We start from the raw sequence: 25,357 nt of genomic DNA on the forward strand, positions 1-25,357 counted from the left end.
CATTATTGGTATTTGCTTCCTCCTCAAATTATCTTGTATTTGGTCATATCTATATCTAGGTATCTATATTTCTGTCTATCTATCTGTCTCTCTATCTGTTTTTTATCTCTCTGTCATCTCTCTCTCTATCTATCTATCATCTATATATCAATGAGGGTTAAGTGACTTGCCCAGGGTCACACAGGCAGTAAGTGTCAAGGGTCTGAGGCTGGATTTGAACTCAGGTCCTCCTGAATCCAAGGCCAGTGCTTTATCCACTGAGCCACCTAGCTGCCCCCGAAACCTTTTTTTTTTTTTTTTAAATATTCTTAGAAATGAAATGCAAAGCAATGGACCACAAAGAACCTAATTCCTCTTGAATAAATTAATTAAACACATATTTGTTAAACAGCCTTTTGCACTGCTATGATAGAATTAGAAGGTAGCCTCTCTGCCCTCGAGGAATTTATAATCTGGTTCTCACACAGAGCTTAAAGGAGAGAAGGAAATGGATGTTCCAGGGGCTCTATGAGGCTGACTTGGATCACCAATTACTTTTTTCAGGTAATGACTTTTTTCTTGGCAATCAGCAGTGGCCAGCCAACCCCTGAATCTCTGTTCACTGATGTGGTATCCTTGAAATTTGTTGGGCCTGTTAAATGGATGTTTTCTTATTCTTTTGCATAACTGATGCTTTGATACCCATCTGTGCCCAGGAATATCAAAACTATCTCTAATTATCACAGTTGGGGTTGGTATAAAAAAATCTCACAGAACCACATTAATTTAAGGCCATGTTATAATTTTTTTAAAAGTGCAGACTATTCCTTGGATGTAGAGAAAGTCTGGTAGAAAAAAGAAGAATCTGGAAAGGGAGTATGAGGGATGGGAATAAATGTTCAGATAGTGTATACTCAGTACCAACCCTCACAACAACTCTGTGAGGTAGTTGCTTTGTTGTCCTCACCTTACAGTTGAAGGAACAGTCAAACGGAGGTTAAGAGATTTACTCAGAGTCACAAAGCTCCTAGACTCTATACAGCCTCATTTTGAGCTCCTAGACTCTATACAGTCTCATCTCTCTATTAGCACATTTGAACTCGGGTCTTCTAATCACTGGCTCAGTTCTTTGTCATGCCACATAGTGCCTCAAGGATGAGTGGATTGAGCATGACATTTGACTCCAAGAGGTCCTGAGTTTGAATTCTAACTCAGACACTTACTAGCTATACGACCCTAGAAAGTTACTTAACCTATTTTGCCTCAGTTTCTACCTATAAAATATAATAATAGCACCTACTTCCTGGGGTTGTTTTGAGGATCAAATGAGATATTTGTAAGGTGTTTTGCCAAACTTAAAGTGTTTTGGAATGTTGTCATTATTATCACTGTTGGAAGAAGACAAGTCCAGGGAGGCACAGTAATGGAGACAAGGGTCTAATGAGGTAAGAGTTGGGATGATATAAAATGTGTATAAACCTTGCACAGTGCTAAAGACATGTTACTCTGATTGTACAGTTTTGCCAAGGCCTACCATCACTCACAGACACAATGTACCTGGCTGGCCCTTCTCTTTCTTATTCCAGGGGTCATTGAAGCTGCAGCCCTTGTTGCATGGTTGCGGAATCAAATTAGACTCAGTATTGTGTTGCTCACTGGCCGAGAGCAGACAAGGGTCTTTATCAACTCCAGGAAACTGAGTGTCATTGGCTTCTTTGAGGTAAGAGGAATGGGGGACCCCATCCTGGTGCTGAGTGCAACATTATTAACTCTAGATCTCGTGCTATGAACCTTCCTATTGGTTAGAGTGGAGCTGGGGAGCAAGATGGCACTGTGGAAAGGCCACGAAATGAGGCTGTATAGAGTCTAGGAGCTCTACTTTCAAATTCCAACAGGTATCTGCAGGGTCTTTAATCCCATGTTGGCAACTCATTGCTACCAAGAGCTAGGTAGACTCTATTCCTCACTTAGAGCAATTATACATCTTGGTTCATAGATCAGATTTCATTCAATTCCACTGAAAATTACACAAGAATCAGAGGATCACAGATCATAGAGCAAAAAAGGGACTGAGGCCCACAGAGATAAGTGATTGACCCAAAATCCTGCAGATAGTAAACATCAAAAGCAGAATTTGAATCCAGGTCATCCAGCTTCAAAGCCAATGTAAGTTCTAAAGTCGTTGGCTTTCATCTTGTTTTCAAATTCATTGTGGCACAGAAGAAAGGCCCCTGAATTTGGAGTCAAACAGCATAATTTCTAATAATAATAGCAACATTTATATAGTTTTTACTATATGCTAGGGACTGTGCTAAGCAATTTATAATCATTATCCCATGTAATCTTCACAACCACCCTATATATAGTAGCTGCTATTATCATTATCCCTATTTTTACAGATAAGGAAACTAAGGCAGAGGTTAGGTAACTTGCCTAGAGTCACACAGCTAGTAAGTGTCCTAGGCCACATTTGAATTCAGGTCTTCCTGACTCCAAGTTTGTTGCTCTGTCACTGCTAGAGTTACCTAAGTTTCTGCTTCTCTGAGCATTGTTCTTTTATGTTTGTAAGGGGGAAAGGGGGCAGTCACATTGAATTACATGACCTCAGAGATCAGAAGAACAATCCTTCCAAACAAGCCTATGCTTTCAAGGCAACAGACTGAACAGAAATTTATACTTCCTATACAGTTCTGATACCCTTTGATGTTGGGCCAAATTGGGCCAAAATAAGTTCTGAGCTTTACTGTACAACAAATGGAAAAATAAGGAATGATGAGCAGTTGGATTGAAACAGAGACTACAATTTACTGGATGAACAAGGCCATTTCTCTGCTGTCTCATTTGAATTCAGTGAATGCTCTGTTCTCTGAGTTCTAGTATTTCCTAGTTAGAGAAGCAATCTGGGGATGAAAAATAAAGAAAAGAGGCCTTACATGTAGGGGCCAAAGAAAGCCTAAATAAAGTGAGAAATCTGAGTGGCAAATAGTATGTAGCCACTGTGGCATGTGAGTGAATAGAGCCCTGGGCCTGGCGTCAGGAAAACCTGAGTTCAAATCTGGCCTCAGACACTCATTAGCGGGAAGACTCTGGGCAAGTCATTTAACTTGTGTTTGACTTAATTCACTAGAGAAGGAAATGGCAAACCACTCCAGTATTTTTACCAAGAAAACCACATTCACAGTATGGTCCACAGGGTCATGAAGAGCCGGACATGGTTGAACAACTGAACAAAAACAACAACTGCCATGTGTCAAATGTTGAATTCTCAAGTTTGGGTAAGACACAATTCTTACCCTCATGGAGTCTTTAGTCTAATCTTGGGCCAAGTCAACAAATAGATAACTATGAAATTTAGTTCTTTAGAGAGCTATTAATGTGAGATGCTCTGTGAATTCCAAGGAGGAACTGGACAAGGAGTTCAGAGAACACTTTTATGGAAGAGACTGTCTGAGCTTTAAAGAATAAGGATACAAAAGACAAAGAGGGTAATAGATGGTATTCTAGACATGAAAAACAACATGAACCAAAGCATGGAGGTCAGAGAGTGTAAAATATGTGCTGGGGATAGAGCCAGAGATAAAATAGTAGTATAATTTTGCTGGAGCATAGAAAATATGAAGAAGACAATATAGATAAGGCTGGGAATATAACTTGTTGCCAGATGGAGAACCTTGGCTGCTAGGCAAAGAAATTTGAATACTTGATAGGTAATAGGGAGCCACTGAAAACTGTGGAGCAAGGGAATTCCATGATCCATCCTATGTATAAGAAAAAGCAAGTTTAACAACAGTAGAATAATAACAGATGACATTTATATAATGCTTTAAGATTCGACATGCACCTTTGCAAATACTAGATCACTTTAACCTCACTGCAACCTTGTGAAGTACCTACTATTGATTTATTATTCCAATTCTCCTCTCCTCCAACATTTGTGATATCATTGGCATTAAAAAAAAAAAAAAAAACTTCCAGTGAGGAAGCAAGCCACCTTTATCAGAACAAAAGAGCATCTCTTTTGTGTTTCAGCCTTAGGGCATTACTTGGAGCACTTAGAGGTTAAGTGATTGTCCCAAGGTTTCACAGTTAGAATCTTGCCTTTGTCTTTTTTACTCCAATTCCATCCTTTCATCTACTATGTCATGCTCATGCTCATGTCAATAACATGAGCAAAAGCACAAAGGCAAGGGAGTGCAGAGTATTTGTGGGTGAGTGGTGGGAAGAAGAAATATGGGAAGATAGTCTGGGCAAGCAGTATGTCAGACCTCTACTAGGATGGTGACAAAGACCAGGGGACACATGTTGGATATGTTACAACCAAACAAAAACTTGGTAACTGGAAATGGGAGGGGAGGGGGAAAGAGGAGTAAGAGGTAGGTCCAAAGTTACAGATGTGGGAGAAGGGTGATGGTTAGTACCACCAACAGAAAAGCTAGTTTTAGGGGAAGGCAAAATAATCAGTTTTTGACATGTGAAACATGAGGGTCCCAGTCAGATAGCTAGGTAGAGATGTCTTTTAGGTAGTTGGGGATATGGATTTAAAAGTCCAAGAAAGACTGGAGATATAGATGTGAGAGTCTTTTGCATAGAAGTGGCTTGCTGAGGCTATAGGAATGAAAGAGATTGCCAAGGAGGAGAGTACGAAGAAAAGAGGACCAAGGACACATTGTTGTGGGAAATCCATATAAAGAGTCAGAACAAAGATAAGGATTAAATAAAAGGTTAGAGAGCCTAGAGAAGAAGCTAAAGTGAGAGATCTAAGAGACTAAGGGATGAGAGAATATCCAGTAGGAAGGAATGGTCAACAGTGTCCAAAATGTCAGATCAAAGTGGATAAAGACTGGTAACTTTTTTTTTTCAGTGTGTCAATGAGGGTTAAGTGACCTGCCCAGGGTCACACAACTCGTAAGTGTCAAGTGTCTGAGGTCAGATTTGAACTCAGGTCCTCCTGAATCCAGGGTCGGTGCTTTATTTACTGCACCACCTAGCTGCCCCCAATACCAGTAACCTTTAATAAACAGCAGCAGTAGAATTGTTGGGGGAAAGCTACATTTAAAGGGGCTATAGAAAGAATGAGTAATAAGTTGAAGCATTGGGTATAATTAACTTATTACAAAAGTCTAGCAAGGGAGGGGAAGAGGAAGATGGCATTTAGATGGCTAAAAGCATCCAGGGAAAGCTTTCTTATGACTGTCAAGACCTGAGCATGTTAGTAGTGCTGCATTTGAAATTTAACAAAAAGGTAAACTAAAGCCAATCTTGAAGCAAGATAACATTTATTAGCAAAATCATGCTGCCTGTCAATAAATGGGTCAATGGTTTGCCTCCATTTATGCTAAAGACCCAGAGCAAAAGGACATTTCTCTTTATATAGGGTTTGGGAAGTACAGGACAAACAACAGAACAGAGTAGATGACATTATGGGAGTGAGGGTAACATGATTGGTTACAAAGCTGAGGCAAAGGGAACAACATGATTGGTTGGAATTGGTTTGCTAATGAAAGCTAGCAATAGCTCCCTACCCCTTCTTCTCTCATAAAAAGAGGTACTCATTATTTGAATGGAGGTTTAAGATGGTGGCCCAGACTTTTGGATGGCCAACCAGACATCCTTAAAGGATAGCTTGGTGGTGTAAAGATATTAGGCCCAACTCCCTTTTGTTCACACACATCCCCCAAGGTTGGTTAAATTCCCTGAGGCAAGAATAGATCAGTAATTATCAGGGGATCTGGATTTTTAAACAGCCCATTTCAGGCTAGCTGAATCTCTGAGCCAAGTTCAGAAACAAAAATCATGACTTAAATAGTTACAGGAAAAAAACAATTACAGGACAAAATAAATTACTTGTAAATAGGATCAATAAGAAAATAATACAATGTCAATTCAGTATTCTCAGTAGACATATGGAAGGAAACCATTGGAGGAGATATTGAAAATGTGTAAATACTTTTCACAGCTAGGAAATGTATTCTTAACCAAACAAAGGATATAGGCAATTACAAAAGAAAAAAACAGATAATTTTGATTACAAGAAGCTGAAAAGCTCCTACACAAACAAAATAAATGCAACCAAATAAGAAAAGAAATAATGAAATGGAATTATACAAATAAAGTGACAAAATGTCCCTACCTTTTGGTTAAGAGATTCTACTATCATGCTTATATATCAAGGAGGCTATTGTTAAGAAGTCCTCACATTCACTGAAACATTTATAGCAGACCTTTTTTTTGTGGTAGGAAAGAATTGGAAACAAAGTAGATCTGTATTGGCTGGGGAATGGCTAAACAAATTGTGATACATGAATGTAATGGGATTGCATTCCAGTATGTTGTAATAAACAATGTATAAGAGAAATACAGAGAAATATGGAAAGATTTACATGCTCTGATATAGAGTGAAGTAGGAAAATATATGCAATAATTACAGTATGAATGGAAAGAACAACCACAAAACAAAAAAATGTTGAAAAATTGCAAAGAACGAACATGACTCCTCAGAAGAGATATGAGATGATTCATGCACTCTGCTCCTTTGCAGAGCAGGGAGGTTCAGGAGTGTGGTGTATCGCATATATTTTCAGACTTTTTTTTTTTTTCAGGGCAATGAGGTCTAAGTGACTTGTCCAGGGTCACACAGCTAATAAGTGTCAAGTGTCTGAGGCTGCATTTGAACTCAGGTCCTCCTGATTCCAGGGCTGGTGCTTTACCCACTGTGCCACCTAGCTGCCCCCCAGACATTTTTGATGTATCAAATAGTTTTGCTTATTTTTTTAATCTCTTCATCTTTTTTCTTAAAATATTATTTGGTATATGGGATGATTCTCTGGGAAGAGAATGGATGCTTGGAGATTCTGGTGATGTGAAAGCAAAAGATACTGATAAAATGTTTTTAAAAAATCATCAAAGAGAAAATATTTGTTGGAGCAGGGTCCTAGTAGAAGGAGGGAATAAGATTGAGGGTATAGATAGAGGGATTATACCCGGTAAGAAGTTGAGATATCTTTTCTTCTAACACCAGGAGGGGAGAGTGGGTGATGTGGACAGTATAACCTAACCTAGCTGGAGGTGGAGATCTCATGGAACTCTCATCAGTAAATTAAAATAGTAAGCTTTATGTGGTGCATGGGTAGTGGTGGTGGTGGGTGAGATGTTGGTAACCCTTTGGATTAAGTAGAAAGAAAATTATCATGCAGTTGCTGTGGGGAATGAACTATGGCATTCATAAAAGTAGAGTCAGATTGTCAAGTAGACAGGAGAACCCAACTAAGGTTGTATACCATAAGTGTACAGTGAGTTAGGATGGGGATAGGGATTAGAACTATTGTTTTGCTGATATAAGGAACTCTTGGAAGAGGAAATTCACTCTACCAATGGAGATCCATACCTTCTCTGGAACATAGTCTTAGAGAGTTGCATAAAGCAGTGAGAGGTTTAGTGACTTGCCCAGGATCACACAGTCAAATTCTTTGTAAAATAAAGAATGGCTGACACTATGCCCTTGTACCCAGATAGTCTTGACTCTAAGTCCTTGTCTCTATCCATGATGCCATATGGGTAAAATCAGCTTAATTTCTCCAGAGATACTCAACAGCCTTGGAGCAGAGGCAGAAAAATTGCATGGTACATGTTGAGGAGGCAACAAATTCTAGGCTAATTGCTAGGGATTCATTAAAATGACAGACTATGGAATTAAGACTGAATATGTAGGCAAGTGAAACTGGATTAGGGGAGGTAGATGAGATGAAAAGGTTTGGATGCAGGCACTAAAAGTCATAACAGTGAATAACAGGATTAGTGTGAGTGAGAAAACAGGAGAAATTAAGTTATGGTTGAAGAGTGAATTTGAAAGTTCAGAACCTTGAAATTGGCATAATTCCAAGGAGGGGATGGCTATTTTCCAGATAGCTGATGAGAGATAAAGGAGATCTTTGGATTCAGGGATTGAGGAACTATGTAATCAGGTTACTATATACTCAAGTTTCTGAGGTCATCGGCAGGAGACTGTGTGGAAAGGAAGACTAGGGAGCAGCTAGGGAGACGCCTTTAGTGTTTAAGTGAAAAAATAATATTTAAACAATTTATTAGCTCCTAGCTAGTAAGACGCTTAGTTCCTTGTAGAATATTTCCTTTTTTAAGCTATCCTTCCAATTTTATTTTTTTGGTGTGGGTAATAGGATCTCCATGAGGGAACAGTGGAACTCTTCTATGAACTAGTAAAAGACTTTCCGGAGGTTCCTTTTGGGGTGACAGAAAAAAGAGATATTTGGATTCGATATGGCATCACCATTGACACCATGGTAGTATTCCAACAGGTATGATTTTGAACCTTTATGTAAGGAATTTTTTAAATGGCTAAGTTTTTTAAAGCAAAAATAAGGCCAGGCCATAGGTTTGATCTTCATGTAGATGAATTAGCTTCACACATTGAAAAATTATCTATGCATACTTCTTGTGCCCCTGACCCTGATGATGCTTTCAGATTGTGCATGCAAACCCATCTCTGCTAATAATTGCAAATGATTAGAGTACAGATGCTGGGTTGGGAGCATCATCAATGGTAGATGTTGTATAGCAAAGCAAGAGAATTATGTAATAGGTTAGTTGAAGAAACTCAGTGCTATTGGTTGAAAAGTCTGTTTTGTTGATTTAAGATGACTATTTGCCAAGTGTATATGAGTAATGACCCTAAACTACAATAGATTACAGTCAGCAATAGTCATTTAAAATGTTTTCAAAAATGACAGCCCTATTGGAACAGGTGTAGTTTGTCCTTTGTTTTCAAAAAGAACCAGTTTCTTGACTTGTGCATGACTTGAATTTAAGTGAGGTAGAGTCGCACAAAGTTATCAGCCTCACTTTCTCTTCCAGAATCATCAAAGTCCAGTGGCAAAACACATAAATACTCTACAGCACCTGTTTCAGCTGCCTTCATGGCCATTGGAACAAATTGTTTTCATCCACCCATTCTTCGTGGTAGTTCATATGCTTGGGGTAGGCACCCCCTAACTCACCAATAGGTTTGAAGTCCATTGGTTCACCTCAACCTGGTTTGGCCCATCTGCCAAAACAGTTTTACCAGGGTGTGGCTGCTGTGCTTGCTCCAGCTTCTTGGAGCCACAGGTAAGAGTTGGGTGGCAGGTGAGAAGCCCTGAAAAGGACTCACCACGTCCTTACAAGAGTAATCCTCCTTGAACTTCCCATATTAGAATAGGTATTCATGCAGTTATTGTCTTATAGGGAATATTTGGAATGGAGTACAACTTTAGATGGCATTTCCTAATCTGCTCCTTAGAGGGTTCAGCTTCCTGGATACTAACCCCAACCAAGGACTTGGTAGTCCTACCAATTTTCTAGTCCTACCAAACTCCATGAAGGCAGGGGACTCATTTGTTTTATCTATCTCCTAGCACCTGGCATACAGTTCTATATAATTCACACAGTGGGTACTTAAACATTTGAGTTGAAATTGACAAATCCAATTCATGTAATCAATCATCAAGGAAAACTAGTTTAGGGATATTGACTGTACCTAGAGCTGACTGGTCATAAAGACCTCTCTTCATATGCAGTATTGAAAATCTGAGGACCCAAGACAATCCTTGAGACAGAGGGAAAATATATAATTCCCTGACTGGTCTCTAATCTGAATCCTGTCCATTAGTCACTTAAGGCATGAAAAGAAGTATAGGGGAAAGAAAAGGAAAAGGAAAGAAGGTGAAAAAGAAAGTCATGGGACTGAGTTACAGGAGAACAGGATTATTTCTCCTTGGAGTTGCTCCTCACCATCTCTTAAGAATGAACTCTTTTTTTTTGGGGGGGGGTTGTTTTTTATTTTTGTTTTTGTTTTTTGGGCAATGAGGGTTAAGTGACTTGCCCAGGGTCATACAGCTGGTAAATGTCAAGTGTCTGAAGCCAGATTTGAACTCACGTCCTCCTGAATCCAAGGTCTGTGCTTTATCCACTGTGCCACCTAACTGTCCCTTAAGCATGGACTCTTGGCCTAAAAGGGACCTTGAGAGGTCATCAAGTCAGTTTTTTTCCTTCTAAGCTGACCTATATCTAAACCAGGTTTTTTAACCTGAGGTCCACAGACCTGCATGGATAGATTTCAGGGGGGGGAGGGACAGTCCATGAAAAAATTACATTACATGTTTATTTTCACTGAGCTTTGGTTTTCTTTGTAATCATAGGTGTTTTATTTTATACATTTAAAAATTTCATTTTGAGAAGGAGTCTATAGGTTTTACCAGATTGCCCAAAGGGTGTGAGGCTCCAAAAAAGGTTAAAAAGATGTAAACCATTTCAGGCCATCAACAATCTATTAGGCAATGAATATTTGTTGTAATTCTGCTATGTGTGTCCTGTATAGACACTGGCCTAAAATGTTTTTGTTCTTTGGCTCAAGGGAACAATTGTGCATTTTGAAGAATGTGAAGAAGATGGGCACATCTTGAGGGACCTCAGCAAAATTGTCAAATTCTTCACCATGGACTTGGTTATAGAGTACAGTATAGAGGTCAGTGTGCAAAGGTAGAAAGATGAAGGAGAGGAAAGGTCTTGGTTCTGAATAGATAGATGGCTGACCCATTTCTTTTTGCTATTTCAGACCATGGACCAAATTTATGATATGCACATTAGGAATCACATCCTCCTCTTCATCTCTAAGAATTCTACACAATTTGGTGCCTTGGTTAAAGTTTTTGAGTCTGTGGCACAGGAGTTCAAGAACAAGGTCTGTGAAAGGGACCATTGATCATTAAGCACAAGCTGTTCTTTGGGGTAGCTGTTTATCTGTCCCAAGCTAGCTATTTACACTAAAAAGTATCAATTCACTAGCGGCTGCTCTTTTATGAGTAGGACAAGGAACTACTTAGAATTATTTCCATAAGTACTCAAAGTATAGATTTAAAAGAAGTCCCAATTTTCTCAGTAGTTTATAGATGATTGTCATACTTTTTATTCAAAATAAAAATATACAAAATCCATATTTCTCACTTCCCAGACTTTCCTGTATGTTTCTTCCTTTTCTACTTAACTCATTTCTTTGCTATTCATGTTCCTTTTTTGGGGGAAAGGTTTATCCTTTCTGCCTTCTGCTGGACCTTGTTGGTTTGGCCTAGCCTGAAAAATGACAAGTAGTATAAGTGTTATTGTTTTAATTCTATAGATGTGGAAATTGAGGATTTAGGAGAGTGTTACTTTTTTTTGGTGGGGGGAGTAGCAGGGAGTCTGGGTCTTGCCCAGGGTGAAAGTTCAATGACCATCAGGAACCCAATACTGATCGGCATGAAAGCTTTAACCTTCATTTCTTTTCTTTTCTTTTCTTTTTTTTTTTTTGTGGGACTATGGGGGTTAAGTGACTTGCCCAGGGTCACACAGCTAGTACATGTCAAGTGTCTGAAGCCAGATTTGAACTCAGGTCCTCCTGAATGCAGGGCCAGTGCTTTATCCACTGCGCCACCTAGCTGCCTCAACCTTCATTTCTGACCTGAGCCAGTTCACCCCTCCTGAGACAGCCTCGTGGCTCTCCATGCGCAGGGCCTCACGCTTTTGTTGTAGTACTTAGTATGGATACCTGATCAGCTTTAGTCCTACTGCAGCTCGGTACATCCAGACTCAAACTACCAGTTTCAATTTCCCCAGAAGCAGTTATAGGAATGTACCATCACGCCAGGCAAAAGACTTGTTTAAGATCACATACCCAGTAGGTTGGGAGCTAGGACTGAAAGCCAGGTCTCCTGAGTGGAGCCGTAACCAAATTGGCCAATGGGAACTTTGTGCCAAGATAATGAAATTTAATATATGTATTCCTTTGGCTGTAACTTGATGCAAATGCCCTGGCAAAGGAGGAGAAAAGATACCTTGCTATAGAATCTGTATTGTAGAGAGATTTCTTTACAAGCATTTCTCAATTACCAATGGATGGATTATCCACTTGGTGAGTTATGCATAGTAAAACTTTTACTCTATTCTTCCCAGCAAGCAACTGGGCTGCAAGCGGCTATGATTTCTTATTAGCATACCTATAACTTGGAATTTTTTCACTTGTTGGCAAAAGCAGACAGGACTGAGCAGGAAGCAGGCAATTCTCACCTAGGGTGCAGACAACCATGAGGAGGAAGCGTATCCAAGGACACCATGAGCTTTCTGTGCTGCTGAAGGACAGACTGAAGGGCATGAAGGAAGCTGGGGCTGGAGATATCTTCACCCCCACTATTGCATTAGTTCATAGTTGCCAACGGTGGTGCTAAGTAAGGCGTTAGAGTGAGGATTCTGTGATGGGGGTATGTGGCAGGAGTGAATGTGCCACAGGAGGATATGGTCAGTGTCTTCTAAACTCTGATGTCTCAGAGCAAAGTCCCAGAAGTGGCCAGTAATTGTCCTGAAAGTAATAGGGGATAGTGAACAGGGCCTTTGAGGGAAAGATTTACACACTCCCTCCAGGAACAGTTGATTTGATCATGGCTGCAGAAACTAGTTGGTGGGGTATGGGGAGTGAAAAGAGGAGGAAGGAAAGGAGAGGGAGCAGGAAGGGGGAGAAAAGAGAGGAGGTAGAGAAAGAGGGGGAGGAGGAAGAGGAGGAGGAGAAAGAGGAAGAAGAGGGAGAAAAGGAAGAGGAGGAAATGGTTCAATTTTTTGTTGTTTTGATTCATCTATGTCTTCCAACAATAAGAATAATTGAGAATTGGTTGAGACAGAGGCGTAATGATACCTGCCAAATTTAATTGGGAAATATTTTAAAATAAACAAAAATACACTAAAACATTGATAACATTACATTTTGAGTCACTATGTGGCCTGTAGGAATCCTTATGTTTGGGTTAGTGGCCTCCATTTCTATTTGAGTTTGACTCCATTGGTTTAGACAACCTAGGAAAAGAAATGAAGCTTGGCATCATGTGATATTTGATCTAGCAAAGTTCTTCCACTTTGGCAAAGAACTCAGATATAATTTTTGTTTTGTTTTGTTTTATTTTGGCAGCTCATCTTTCTCATTGTGAATACAGATGAAGTCGACAACATTCATGTTTTAGAATATTTCCAGATCACTTCCTGGGACATCCCTGGTGTCCGAATCCTAAACCTGACTAAAAACATGAGATACCGAATGCCTGCTGAGGAGATAACCTTCAAAAATGTGAAAAAATTCTGTGGGAACTTCTTGGATGGGCTTGCAAAGGTTTAGGTTTGGTTTTGTTTCACTTTTTGGGCAGGGGATGAGTAGAATACTCTCTTAATTTTCCACAGCTCTATTGGTCAGGACCAGCCTTATGCATAGACATAATAGATATTACCTGCAAGGTAAAAAAGGATCAACTTTGGGTCAAGTTTGTGGGATGGGGGAGGAATAGGATATTGGCTTGAATTTAAAATATTGCATTTCGTTGGGTGATAGGAAAACATTTTAATTTTATCTGATAGCTTTTTGAAAAATTCCTTTTTTTTTGGATAGATCTAGTTATTTCAATGAGTGTATAACAATATGGGTAGAATATCCAATACCTGCCAGCAACCAGAGAGTTTCTTAATTGGCTGAGAATGAGTTTGGGATGGTAAAACGATGAACAAGCTTATTCCAGAGCACCCATTTAGGTGATCCAAGATCATATAGAAGTAAATGGTAGAATCAGCATCCAAAATTCTGATCCAATGACTCTGAATTCAGGAGTTCTCCACAAACACTAATTGCCAACTCTTCAGAAGCCCTTTGCATGCAATCAACTGTTATTCTAATTATAAATAATTCTGTTATTCATTAAGCAAGTCCCTTTAGAATTTCAAGGAACTCTCTGGTTAAGCTAATTGAGTTTATGTATACTTGAAAGTAAGAAATTTACAACAAAATTCAGAATTTTCACTAATTCACTTTGACTTTTCCTTCTAATTAGTCTATATTCATGAGACTTTTCTGTATGGGGCATAAGAAGTCACATTCCACCCTCCCCCCCAATCCCATCTTATATTTTATGAATTAATACAGGGTGGGACAAGAAGGGGTTTAAATATTTAATAACTCCTTTATTTTTTATTTACAATACCATAGCATCATATACAGTATATATATGAAATGAATTTATATTACATGTGAAAAATCAAATCTTGAAAAGGGTGAAAAATAAAGAAAAATTATTTTCAAAAAGTTATTAAAACATTGTGACTTTTGACTCACCCTGTATTACCAAGAATTCTATGGTAAGTTTTAATCTCAGCTCTCAGAGTATGCCTCCCCCTGCTAGAGGTAGCTAGGTGGGGCAATGGCCAGAACCCCTTTTTGGAGTCAGGAAGATCTGTGTTCAAATCTATCCTCAGACACTTAGCAACTTTATGACCCTGGGCAAGTTACTTAACTTCTGTCTGCTTCTACTTCAATGTAAAATAGGGATCCTCATGTCATCTACCATCTCAAGGTTGTTGTGAGGATCAAATGGGATAAGATTTGTCAAGTGCTTAACACAGTGCCTGACACATAGTAGGAGCTTTATAAATTCATGTTCTCTTCTTCTCCCCCACACTCCTTAATTTGTCCAGGATAGTCCACTTATCAGGTATTTGTAGGGAAAAAAAAACCCTCTTGCTTTTATTTCTCTGTCCTAATAATAACAAAAAAGTAATATTTTAGGACTTTATCAGACATTTATAGAATTATGGCCCCTGTATTTGCAGAGTCATCTACAGTAAGGTGATAGAGGTGATTCAGCTGAAAGATGGAGCAAAATGAGGAGAATCAAAGGGTAGGCAAGGTAAAATAGAAATCCACTGATCACCTCCAGAAAGAGATCTGTAAAAAATTTTTAATTATTATAACTATAACTAACCTGGAAAAATTATATATAATTGGATTTATGAAAAATTATGATTATATGAAAAATGATAAGTTTAGAAAAATTATAATTGGGCCGTAAGTCCTGCCACGGTCGCCATTCAAATGTGGAAATATTTTGTTAACTAGGGATAATTTTGGGGGGACTGATCTATGGAAGAGTAATCTGGGACTTTTGACTATTTGGCTATCTGACTGAGTTTAATTTAATATGGGCTGTTTATAAAGTACCACCATGCTGCTCCACTCCCAAAATTGATAAACTAAAGATTTAAAAACCTCTTAACTAAATAATCAAATCAGAGTTTATTTATGAGATACTATTGAAAATTAAGAATACAGGGAAATAAAATGTACAACCTGACTGCTTTCCTGTGTTCTCTTTCCACTGTCTCTTTCCCACCTGCTGCGCTTGAACTTCTTGAATACAATAAGGGCCTTAGCCGCCTCCGGCCTCAGGGCATGTTACAGTTTCCCTGGTCAGCTATTTTCTTCTAACTCCTCTTAATCTTCACTTTCTCCAACCTGTACCCTGTGCTGACTGCTTCTATGCTCTCAGCTGCCTCCTGGTCAGTCTGTTTTCTGCCGCCTTTGCTCCTAGTCCTGCGTTGCTGTTCATCCCCCCCCCCCCCGCCCCCGTCTCTTCTTTCTAATCTTGTCAGCTGCAGTCTTGACCTCTTCTCAGCCCTCTGTCTCCTTGTCCGAACCGAACAGCTCCGTCCTTGTCCGAGCCCCCTTCAATCTTGTCTCTCTATCTAGTCCGTCCTCCCCTCTGTCTCACTCCCAGGTCTATATATACCTTTTCTTCTCTCCACTCAAATCTCGGGGCTTCCTGCACTCCCACAGACCAAGCTAATCTGCCAGCCAGGGCTGTGGCTGGTGGTGGGGGGGAGGTGCATGCTCCAGCTTTCACATGCTTCAGCACAGGCTATCCGGGATCTTTCGGATAGCTCCGCTCAGGTCGGAGGGAGCTGGGGGCCTTTTTTTTTTCCCCAACTGTCTGACCTGGCATCTTGTACGGCCCACGGGGCTTTCTGGCTCAGCTGACCCTGAGGACCTAAGGCTTTCCAATCTCAGCCCAAAGGTAGGGTCCCCAAATCAAAATAAATTTCCACAGATCCCAAAAGGAAAACTTCCAGGAATATTATAGCCAAATTGCAGAGATCCCAGGTCAAGGAGAAAATATTACAAGAAGTTAAAAAAAAGGAATTCAAATACTGTGGAACTACAGTCAGGATAACACAAGATTTAGCAGCTTCTACGTTAAAGGACTGGAGGGCATGGAATGTGATATTCCAGAGGGCAACGGAACTGGGATTACAACCAAGAATCACCTACCCAATAAAACTAAGTATAATCTTTCAGGGGGAAAAATGGGACTTCAATGAAAAAGAGGACTTTCAGGCATTTGTGATGAAAAGACCTGAACTGAATGGAAAATTTGACTTTCAAAATATAAGACTCTAGAGAAGCATAAAAAGGTAGACAGGAAAAAGAAATCATGAGGGATATTAAAACATTAAACTGTTTACATTCCTACATGGGAATATAATACTTCTAACTCATAAGAACTTTCTCTGTATTAGGGCAGCTGAAAGGAATATACTTAGACAGAGGGCACAAGTGTGAACTGAATATGAAGGGATGATATCTGTAAAGCATTTTTTTTGTTTATCCTTTTTTTTTTTTGGTGTGGAGCAGGCAAGGTGGTGTGGCTTATATCTGGGGCCACATTCAGGCTTGGGGCCTTCTGGGTTCAGGGCTGGTTCTTTGTCCACTATGTCACCTAGTTGACCCATGATGACATGTTTAAAATAAAGTTAAGGGGTAAGAGGAATATACTGAAAGAAAGGGAAAGGGAGAGGTGGAATGTGTTAAAGTAGCTCACATAAAAGAAACAAGAAAAAGCTTATGGAATGGAGAGGAAGATGGGGAAGGAGGTATAGGGTGAAAGAAGATAGAAAATAGAGTAAATATCAAGGGGAGGGAATAGGATGGAGGGTAATACAGTTAGCAATAGTAACTGTGAAAGAAATGATGAGCAGGATGATATCAGAAGGATGTATGAAAAAGGCAAACCATCAACAGAGAAAGAACTGATGGTATCTGAATACAGATCGAGTATAATTTTTTTTGTTAGTTCCTCTTCCTAAAGTTATTTTGTCTGTTTTCTTTCACAACCTGACTAATGTGAAGATGTTTTGCATAACTGCTTATGTATGACTTATATTGAATTGCTTAATTTCTTAGGGAGGGGTGAGGAGGGAGGGAGGAAGAAAATTTAGAACACAAAATTAAAAAAAAATCAATGTGAAAACAAATTTTTTTACATGTAATCAGGAAAATTCTCAATAAATAAATTAAAAAAAGAAAATATATGAGAATTTTTGTTTAAAAACTTACAGTATGGTTAAGCAGACAAGACCAACAACTATTAAATTCAATGGTCAGTCCAAAAGTACACATAATAGTAATAGTCACTTTGTTTCTGTCAGTGTCTCTCTCTGTCTTCCTGTGCCTCTCATCTCAGTCTCTGTCACTCTCTGTCTCTCTCTCTCTCTGTTTCCGTCTCTGTGTCTCTGTGTCTCTGTTTCTGTTTCTGTCTCTATCTCTGTCTTTGTCTCTCCCTCCCCCCACCACATGCAAGTGCTCTCCCGATGGCTCACCCTTGCCTTCCCCTCCCTCTCCTCCTCTCTCTCTTCCCCACCTCCTTCTCCCCTCCTCCTTCCCCTTTCCCCTCTCCCTTCCCCTCTTTCTAATTCTGTCTTTCTCTGTCTCTCTCTCCATCTAGTACTTTTAAAGCTTGCAAAGAGCTTTATATAGGTTATTTCATTTAATCCTCACAACCTTGGGAGGTATGTGGTATGATTATGCCCACTTTACAGATGAGGAAACTGAACCAGGTGGAGCTTAAGTGATTTATCCAAGGTCACAAACCTAGTGTCTGAGGCAGGATTTGAACTCAGAATACCCTTCCTTCAAATTTAGCATTCTATACACTGTATCACCTAGCTGGCTCTCTACATGATATAGTATGGTGTGGTAAAAAGACTACTGTACTTGAAATCAAAAGGAAATGTGTTCATATCTCAGTTCTGTCACTTATTAACTGTCATAATTTCCTTGGGCCTCATCTTCCTATTCTGTAAAATGGGAAGGCAGTGCTAGATGGCCTTTCCAGCTGAAAAATCAGATTTGGATTCATCCCTGTCGTCACTTTCTGTTCCAAATCTATGATCCTACTTGACCAGAGTTCCTTCTAGCACTCAATCCATAATCCCATGACCTATGGCATATTGATAGGTTTCAGCATGGGTCCCATATGTCATCATTTCTAGCCAGGGTCAAAAAGCCCCCATCAACCTTGTCCGTGCTCACTGGGGCCAGGTGTCTGGGTGCTTCCCCACCTTACAATCTCCTTGAGCTTTTAAATTTCTCTTTTCAGCAACAATTACCCAGTGAGAATATTCCTAAAGACTGGGATACCAAGCCTGTCAAGGTGCTTGTTGGAAAGAACTTCAAGGAGGTTGCCTTCAGCCACAAAAGGAATGCATTTGTAATGTTTTGTAAGTATTGCTCGGGAAGAATGAGTATATGAGAGTGTAATATCACCTAAAGTATTATCATTCACAAGGCAGCTATCTGGCTCAGGGGAAAGAGATCTGGGCCTGCAGTCAGGAAAAACCTGAGTTCAAATCCAGCCTCTGACACTTGTAGTTATAAGACCTGGGGCAAGTCATTCAACCTTCTGTTATCCTCAGTTTCCTCAACTGTAAATTGGACATAATAATATCACCTACCTCCCAGGTTTGTTATAAGGATGGAATGGGACATTTGAAAAGTGCCTAGGGCAAAGTAAGGACTACCTAAATGTTATTTAATAATAACTTGACCTCTGTTTGCCTCAGTTTCCTCAACTGTAAAATGAAGATGATAACAGCACCTACCTAGAAGAGTTGTTGTCAAATGAGATAATATTTGTAAAGTGTTTTAACAAAGGGCCTGGCACATAGTAGGTGCTATATAAATATTTATTCCCTTATTCCTGAAGAGACTGCATCCAAACCAATGCACTAATAAAATTCAGAATAATGCCTCTTAATTACTTGCTATGCTCAAAGCCCTATTTCATAAATAGCTAACAGTCTTTCAAGGAATAAGAGGCTATTTGTCAACATGGAAGATCCCATGGCATAATGGATACAATGCTAGATTTGGATCCAGGAAGACTGGAGTTAAAAATTGTACTTGTCACAATAGCGATGTCGCTCTGAATATGCCACTACTAAAAATCAGAGGCATCTCCCTAAGATTTATCTACCACTTTACAGAGGACTTACATTTTGGCAGAGGAAGTTCCTAAACCTTCCTGATCCCCCTTAATGCTAGCACCTTCCCCCTGAGATTATCTCCAGTTTATCCAGTATGTATCTCATTCATACATAGCATTTTGCCTGTTATCTCCCTCATTAGACTACAAACTCCCTGACAGCAGGGACTGTATTTACCTTTCTTTGTATCCCCAGAAGGTAGCATAGTGCCTGATGCAAAGCAGGATGTAGCCATGAAATATACTTGTCTGAATGTTATTCCATGGGAACCTTGTATAATACTATTACTCTAGTTCAGAATTCAATGTTAGGTGTGTCCAAGACAGTTAATTAATGCAAATAGCTGAAGGAGCTTGTTTAGCACTTTTTTCCCCCATTAAAAAGCATAGTCTTGGGGCAGCTAGATGGCGCAGTGGATAGAGCACCGGCCCTGGAGTCAGGAGTACCTGAGTTCAAATCTGGCCTCAGATACTTAACACTTATTAGCTGTGTGACCCTGGGCAAGTCACTTAATCCCAATTGCCTCACTAAAATAAATAAATTTTTTAAAAAAAGCATAGTCTTGTGTCATGGACCCCACCAGGACAAGAGCCAAGCTCCAGTGGGGTGATTTGAGTTGTACAACATCACACCTTTGCCAGTCTTCTCTAATCTTAGCTTTATACAGCACCTTTAATTGTCCATCCTGATTTCAGCTGGATCTCTGAGGCTGAAATGTGAATTGATATTTTTTTTTGGGAGGCGGGTCCCAAGGAGAATGCCAATTTCTTCTTTGAAAGCCCCTATATTATTGAGGCTATCTACACAGGAAATTTCACACTGAGAAAATAAAAAGATCCTTGAATGATGAGGAGTCTTTAAGAATGACAGCCATGGTGCAAGGATTTCTATTAAGGAAGCATTCAGAATTTGGCAGCCAGAGGAGGAAGAAATGGAAGGCATGAAACGCTGGGATTAGCTATCACGAGAGCCGTGTATGTAGCACATAAAGATTTGTCCTTGGAGCTTGGAAGAACTGGGTTCAAATCCTGCCTCTGACAAATTCTGGCTATGTGAACTCGTGCAAGTCATTTAACCTTTAAATACCACCTCCCCCAAACAACTCTCTAGGCCTATAAGTGGCACAAATGCAAACCAACAATGGTAGGAGCCTCCTTAACCAAGAATTCCCTATACCAGTGAATTCACAGGTTCTGTCCCTACCCTATGTTTTACATATAAAGAATGTTTAATTATCTGGAAGACAAAGCAAGGCTGTGCCAGGGGTGAGCTTCATGTGTATGGGGGTGGGGAATGGAAGAAGACATGCTTGGTTCTCCATTTCACTAGTGGATCAGATAAGGTCCAAGTGATGAAATAATGGAAATCCATAGCCTTTCACATGGAACATTGTGGGCTCCCTCCAATCCCTTTTCTGTCCTGACCAGAAGCCTCAAGTTGTTAGAATGCTTATTCAGCTCTACTGAAAGTCGTGGTAATGATAAAATACAAAATTGGTATCATTTTCTTTTAAGCAAAGCCATGGTAGAATGGGCTCCCTGGGTAGCTCCATTAGGTCCTTCTCTTTCCTGAAACCAGCAGGCAAAGCTTGCTAATGCTTTGGAGGTTTGGTATATCTCTAAGAACAAGTAAATGGAGGTTCATGGGTAATAGGGGTTAGTTAAAGAATTACACTAATTCAGAGGCTCTGGGGTTAGACCCAGGGACAGGGCAGCAAGGGAAGGAAGGAAGGGGAAAGAACAGCAGCCATTCAAGTTTCCTTTGCCAAGACACTTTCCAAAGCCTTAAGAAATGTCCTTGCCCACACCCCTGGAAATGACTGTGTCTTTTTGCCATGAAGGTGTTTAGATGTTGGACTAAATACCAGAAACAATGGCCACTCTGGCATTTCTTCTTGCTGGACATAGCAGTTCTTAGGCAATTTCTTCTGAAAATGTGATTTTAAAAATTCAAGAGCAAGAAAAACATGATTTTTAAAGTATAATGATGCTCAGGAAGGGAAATGCCAGTGACCTTATTAGCAGTGAGAAAGGGGCTCATGAGTTTTTCAAAAGTTAGGTTTTTTTCCAAGGTTAAGTTTGTTCCTTTTCCTTGACTATCTTTTCCTATGGTCCTTGTCTTACAGATGCTCCATGGTCTTATGAATGCAAGTCTTTACTCCCAGTATTAGAGGAGCTAGGCAAGAAATACCAGTACCATGAGTCTGTCACCATCGCAAAAATTGACATCACAGCCAATGACATTCATCAAATGTTCCTGGAAAAGTACCCATTCTTCAAATTCTTTCCAGCTAAATCGGATTTGGTGAGGGAATTTTCAGAATCTTCCCTATGATTTCATTCTAGGCTTGCTTTCTGTCCTTTTCTGAACTGAGTGATAATGATCAATGTTTCAACATTTTGATGGATCCCTGATTTCATTCTAATAATGGCAGGGATTGGAGTTTAGCTGAAGAGGAGAGGTACTCTGGAGATTCCCTCTCTCACATGGGCGGAACCAACTTCCCCCAGCTCTTCCCTCTCTGTGTCCTGGGTATGATTTTTCCCTTGGTGTGGGATAAGAAAGAGGATTTTAATCTGCTGGAGAAAGAGCAAGGGGGGTGGGCAACTTTCCCCAACCACTCAAGGGCTAAGAGAAAGTTTTCTAAGAGAAAGTTTCTCTTTCCCAAGCCTCCTTCTCAACCTAACAATATTGCATTACTGAATCAGTTTGGGATCTCATCCAGATTCCCTTAGGTTTCTCTGCTTTGAGGGAACTAAATAACAATGAATCAGTAATATCTCATTTATTACTCTCAGTTCCTCAACTGGGGAAACTCCATCCTAGATTTGGAAACTTTTCCCTTTGTCTTTCTAGGCATTCTCAGGGTGAGTAACTTCTTGCTATACTTCTGTTACTCCTCCCAAGGTGTCACACACACACACACACACACACACACACACACACACACACACACACACACACACATTCTCTCTGTCTCTCTCTCAGTGAACCATATCTTACAGAAACTAGCCTCTTTTTGAGAAGACTTGACCAATACAAAAAGCAAACAGACAACAAAACAATAGAGAATGGGAAATAGGTTCAGCAACAGAATGATCCTGAAAATGACTGGGGAGATAAAAGTTTCATCATTTCTGATCTTTGCAGTAAGGGAACAGGTATTGTGGGTTTTTTTTAATTGACTCAGCATTCACTTATGTATAATTTCTATTTCTAGTTGGGTTTGACACCTCTTCATTAGAGGATCTCTGTGGTTCCTTTTAGCCCTAAAGATGAGATTCCATGATCCTGCCTGCTTCCAAGCCCAGTACTCCCTCCATTGAACCCCACTGCCTCTCAGTTATAAACTAGTACCCCCCCCCAAATACTTATTTTGTGCTGATATGGGGCGACTGTAGGGATTTGGGTGTAAGCCCAAAGCACAGTGTATGGTCCCTTCCTCCCAGGAACCCAGCGTTTAGCTCACGGGTATCAAGCACTTAGCCAGGGGTTCACATGGGGTCCACAATACTTACAAGTACTTCCAGAATCAGATTAAAATGTAACTGGGTTGGATAAAGCACCGGCCCTAGATTCAGGAAGACCTGAGTTCAAATCCGGCCTCAGACTCTTGACACTTACTAGCTGTGTGACCCTGGGCAAGTCATTTAACCCTCATTGCCCTACCACAAAAACTGTAATTGGGAAATATTTAACAAGATAAATTAAAATATAATAAAACACAGATAACATCCATATGTGGTTTCTTAAATCATTGTTTGACACTACTGGTTTAGCTGAGGAGACAAGACTAGTACATGAAAACAATTAGGAAACAAAGTGTTACGCAATGCAGTATGTCGATTTCAGAAAAAGGAGAGATCAGTGTGAACTGGAGTGGTGGGTATACAAACGGCCTTCACAGAGGAGATACTTGGATGGGGAGTTGAAGGATGGATAGGATTTAAATGGATGGGGGTGGGGGTGGGGGTGAGGATGGGCCCTTCCGAGCAGGTTAAAATACTAGAGCCAAGGAAAAGGAAGGCGAACCAGTGGGGTATTCGGGAATCTGATGTAATTGGAGAGCAAGGCTGCTTGCTGGGAAAGAGTGGGAATTAAAAGGACCTTGAATGCCAGGTGGAGGCATTTAGAAATTATCCCAGGGGCAATAGTCATTTCAGGAAGATTTTAAAAGCCACATACTGGAAGAAACAAAAGCGACTCAGGAAAGACCTGATTCAAATCCTTACTCTGATTCTCATTAGCTGTGTGACTATGCACAAGTCACTTAACCTTCCTGACTGTCAGTTCTCTTACCTGTGAAATGGGAATAATACTAGTTGTAGCAAATGAGAAAAGAAAAAGAAAAGGTATGCAAAAGGCTTTGAAAACTTTCAAGCATGATATATACAAAGTATCCCAAAAGTCTTAGGACATGGTGCAGCTAGGTGGCACAGTGGATAGAGCACCAGCCCTGGAGTCAGGAGGACATGAGTTCAAATCCGACCTCAGACCCTTAACACTTACTAGCTGCATGACCCTGGGCAAGTCACTTAACCCCACTTGCCTCACCAAAAAAAACCAAAAAAGGTCTTAGGACATGTAAAAGCTTTAGTAACTTCAGAAGTATAAATACTATAAACTTAGAAAAAATATCAGTTGAAAATTTAATTATTTACATTTCTTCTCTCCTAACTTAAATTTTTTTTTTCAGTGAGGCAATTGGGGTTAAGTGACTTTCCCAGGGACAGATAGCTAGTAAGTGTTAAGTGTCTGAGGCCGGATTTGAACTCAGGTACTCCTGACTCCAGGGCCGGTGCTCTATCCACTGCGCCACCTACCTGCCCCTCTCCTTACTTACTTTTGTGAATTTTGAATAATAAATTTTTAATTTTGACAAGGTGAAACACTCTTTCATTATGTTTTGCGTGTTCAACAGTTTCTGGATGATGCTTTCTTAGACCATTGGATTGATAGTAGGAGCCCTCTTACTTGGCCACCTGGATCATTTAATCTATCTGCAATAGACTTTTTCTGGTGGGGGTCATGTCAAAACTGTCATGTATGCAATAAAACCTCATTCTCTGAATGATCTTAAGGCTAGGGAAAGAAATGCAATCCTTTGAGTCACTGAGCAGGAGCTGATGTTCTTTAAAAGTTTGAAAATTGACAAGAGCAATGTGTAGCATGGAATGGTAGTTATTTCAAATTTTAATAAGAGATATATCAACATTAAAAATTTTTAAATAATGACTCTTTCAAATGATTTTTATAAGTTTATAGGATTTATACTTCTGAAGTTATTTGGGGGCGGTGAGGCAGCAAGGGTTAAGTGACTTGCCCAAGGTCACACAGCTAGTAAGTGTCAAGTGTCTGAGGTCACATTTGAACTCAGGTCCTCCTGAATCGAGGGCCAGCGCTCTATCCATTGCACCACCTAGCTGCCCATACTTCTGAAGTTATTAAAGCTTAAGACTTCAGTAACAACATATCAGTTATTACCACACATGGAATCCTTGTGCCAAGGAATATGGCATCTTGGAAAGGAACTGGATTTGGATTTGGAGTCAGGAGATAGTGTTTCAGATTCTGACCCAGCTTTTTACCAGCTATGTGACCTTAGACAAATTGCTTGACTTTTCTGGGCCTCAGTTCCCTTTTTTTTTTAGGCAATTGGGGTTGAGTGACTTGCCTAGGGTCACACAGCTAGTAAGTGTTAAGTGTCTGAGGCTGGATTTGAACTCAGGTCCTCCTGAATACTCTATCCACTGCACCCTCTAGCTGCCCCCTCAGTTCCCTCTTTTGATGAAATGATATTTAAAGCCTTTTCCAACTCTTACCTCCCTGTGAGACTTAGGCAGCCACAGTTTGCTTTCCTTCCATAATTGCAAGAGAATTTGAACCACTGTCTTGTGTTTTGCCTTTCTTTCTTCCTAGGTTGTACCATATAATGGTGAATATACCCTGGATGCCTTTATTGACTTTGTGGAAAAAGAAATCAAGTCCCAAATGGAATCAGAGGAGGTAAAGACTGTCTCAGTTTATCCTTAATTATGATGCCCAATTTAGGGACATCAGGAACTAGGTAATTAAAACACACTAGGATAGACCTCCAGTTAGTATGATGGTCTCTTCCTGCTTAAAATCAAGGACTGGTTTAGGTTTAAGCAGGGGAATGGACTAGGTAAAGACAAGAGGTGGTCTTATCCAGCTCAAGGATTTAGGATGTTATACTTGCACACAC

General features: G+C 40.0%; 1 protein-coding gene across 1 annotated transcript in view; it reads left to right on the plus strand.

Annotated features, from left to right (window-relative positions):
• The window catches only part of PDILT (protein disulfide isomerase like, testis expressed), a 66,919-nt gene that overhangs the window by 35,845 nt on the left and 5,717 nt on the right, over window positions 1-25,357 (plus strand). Inside the window, exons 5-12 of the mRNA XM_043998576.1 lie at window positions 1,566-1,699; window positions 8,154-8,291; window positions 10,385-10,495; window positions 10,586-10,711; window positions 12,962-13,159; window positions 18,246-18,366; window positions 21,257-21,435; window positions 25,051-25,137. Of these exons, the coding sequence (XP_043854511.1) occupies window positions 1,566-1,699; window positions 8,154-8,291; window positions 10,385-10,495; window positions 10,586-10,711; window positions 12,962-13,159; window positions 18,246-18,366; window positions 21,257-21,435; window positions 25,051-25,137 (1,094 nt within the window). The remainder of the gene's footprint in view (window positions 1-1,565; window positions 1,700-8,153; window positions 8,292-10,384; window positions 10,496-10,585; window positions 10,712-12,961; window positions 13,160-18,245; window positions 18,367-21,256; window positions 21,436-25,050; window positions 25,138-25,357) is intronic.

This window comes from Dromiciops gliroides, chromosome 1 (genome assembly GCF_019393635.1).
Source record: "Dromiciops gliroides isolate mDroGli1 chromosome 1, mDroGli1.pri, whole genome shotgun sequence".
Classification (NCBI taxonomy): domain Eukaryota; kingdom Metazoa; phylum Chordata; class Mammalia; order Microbiotheria; family Microbiotheriidae; genus Dromiciops; species Dromiciops gliroides.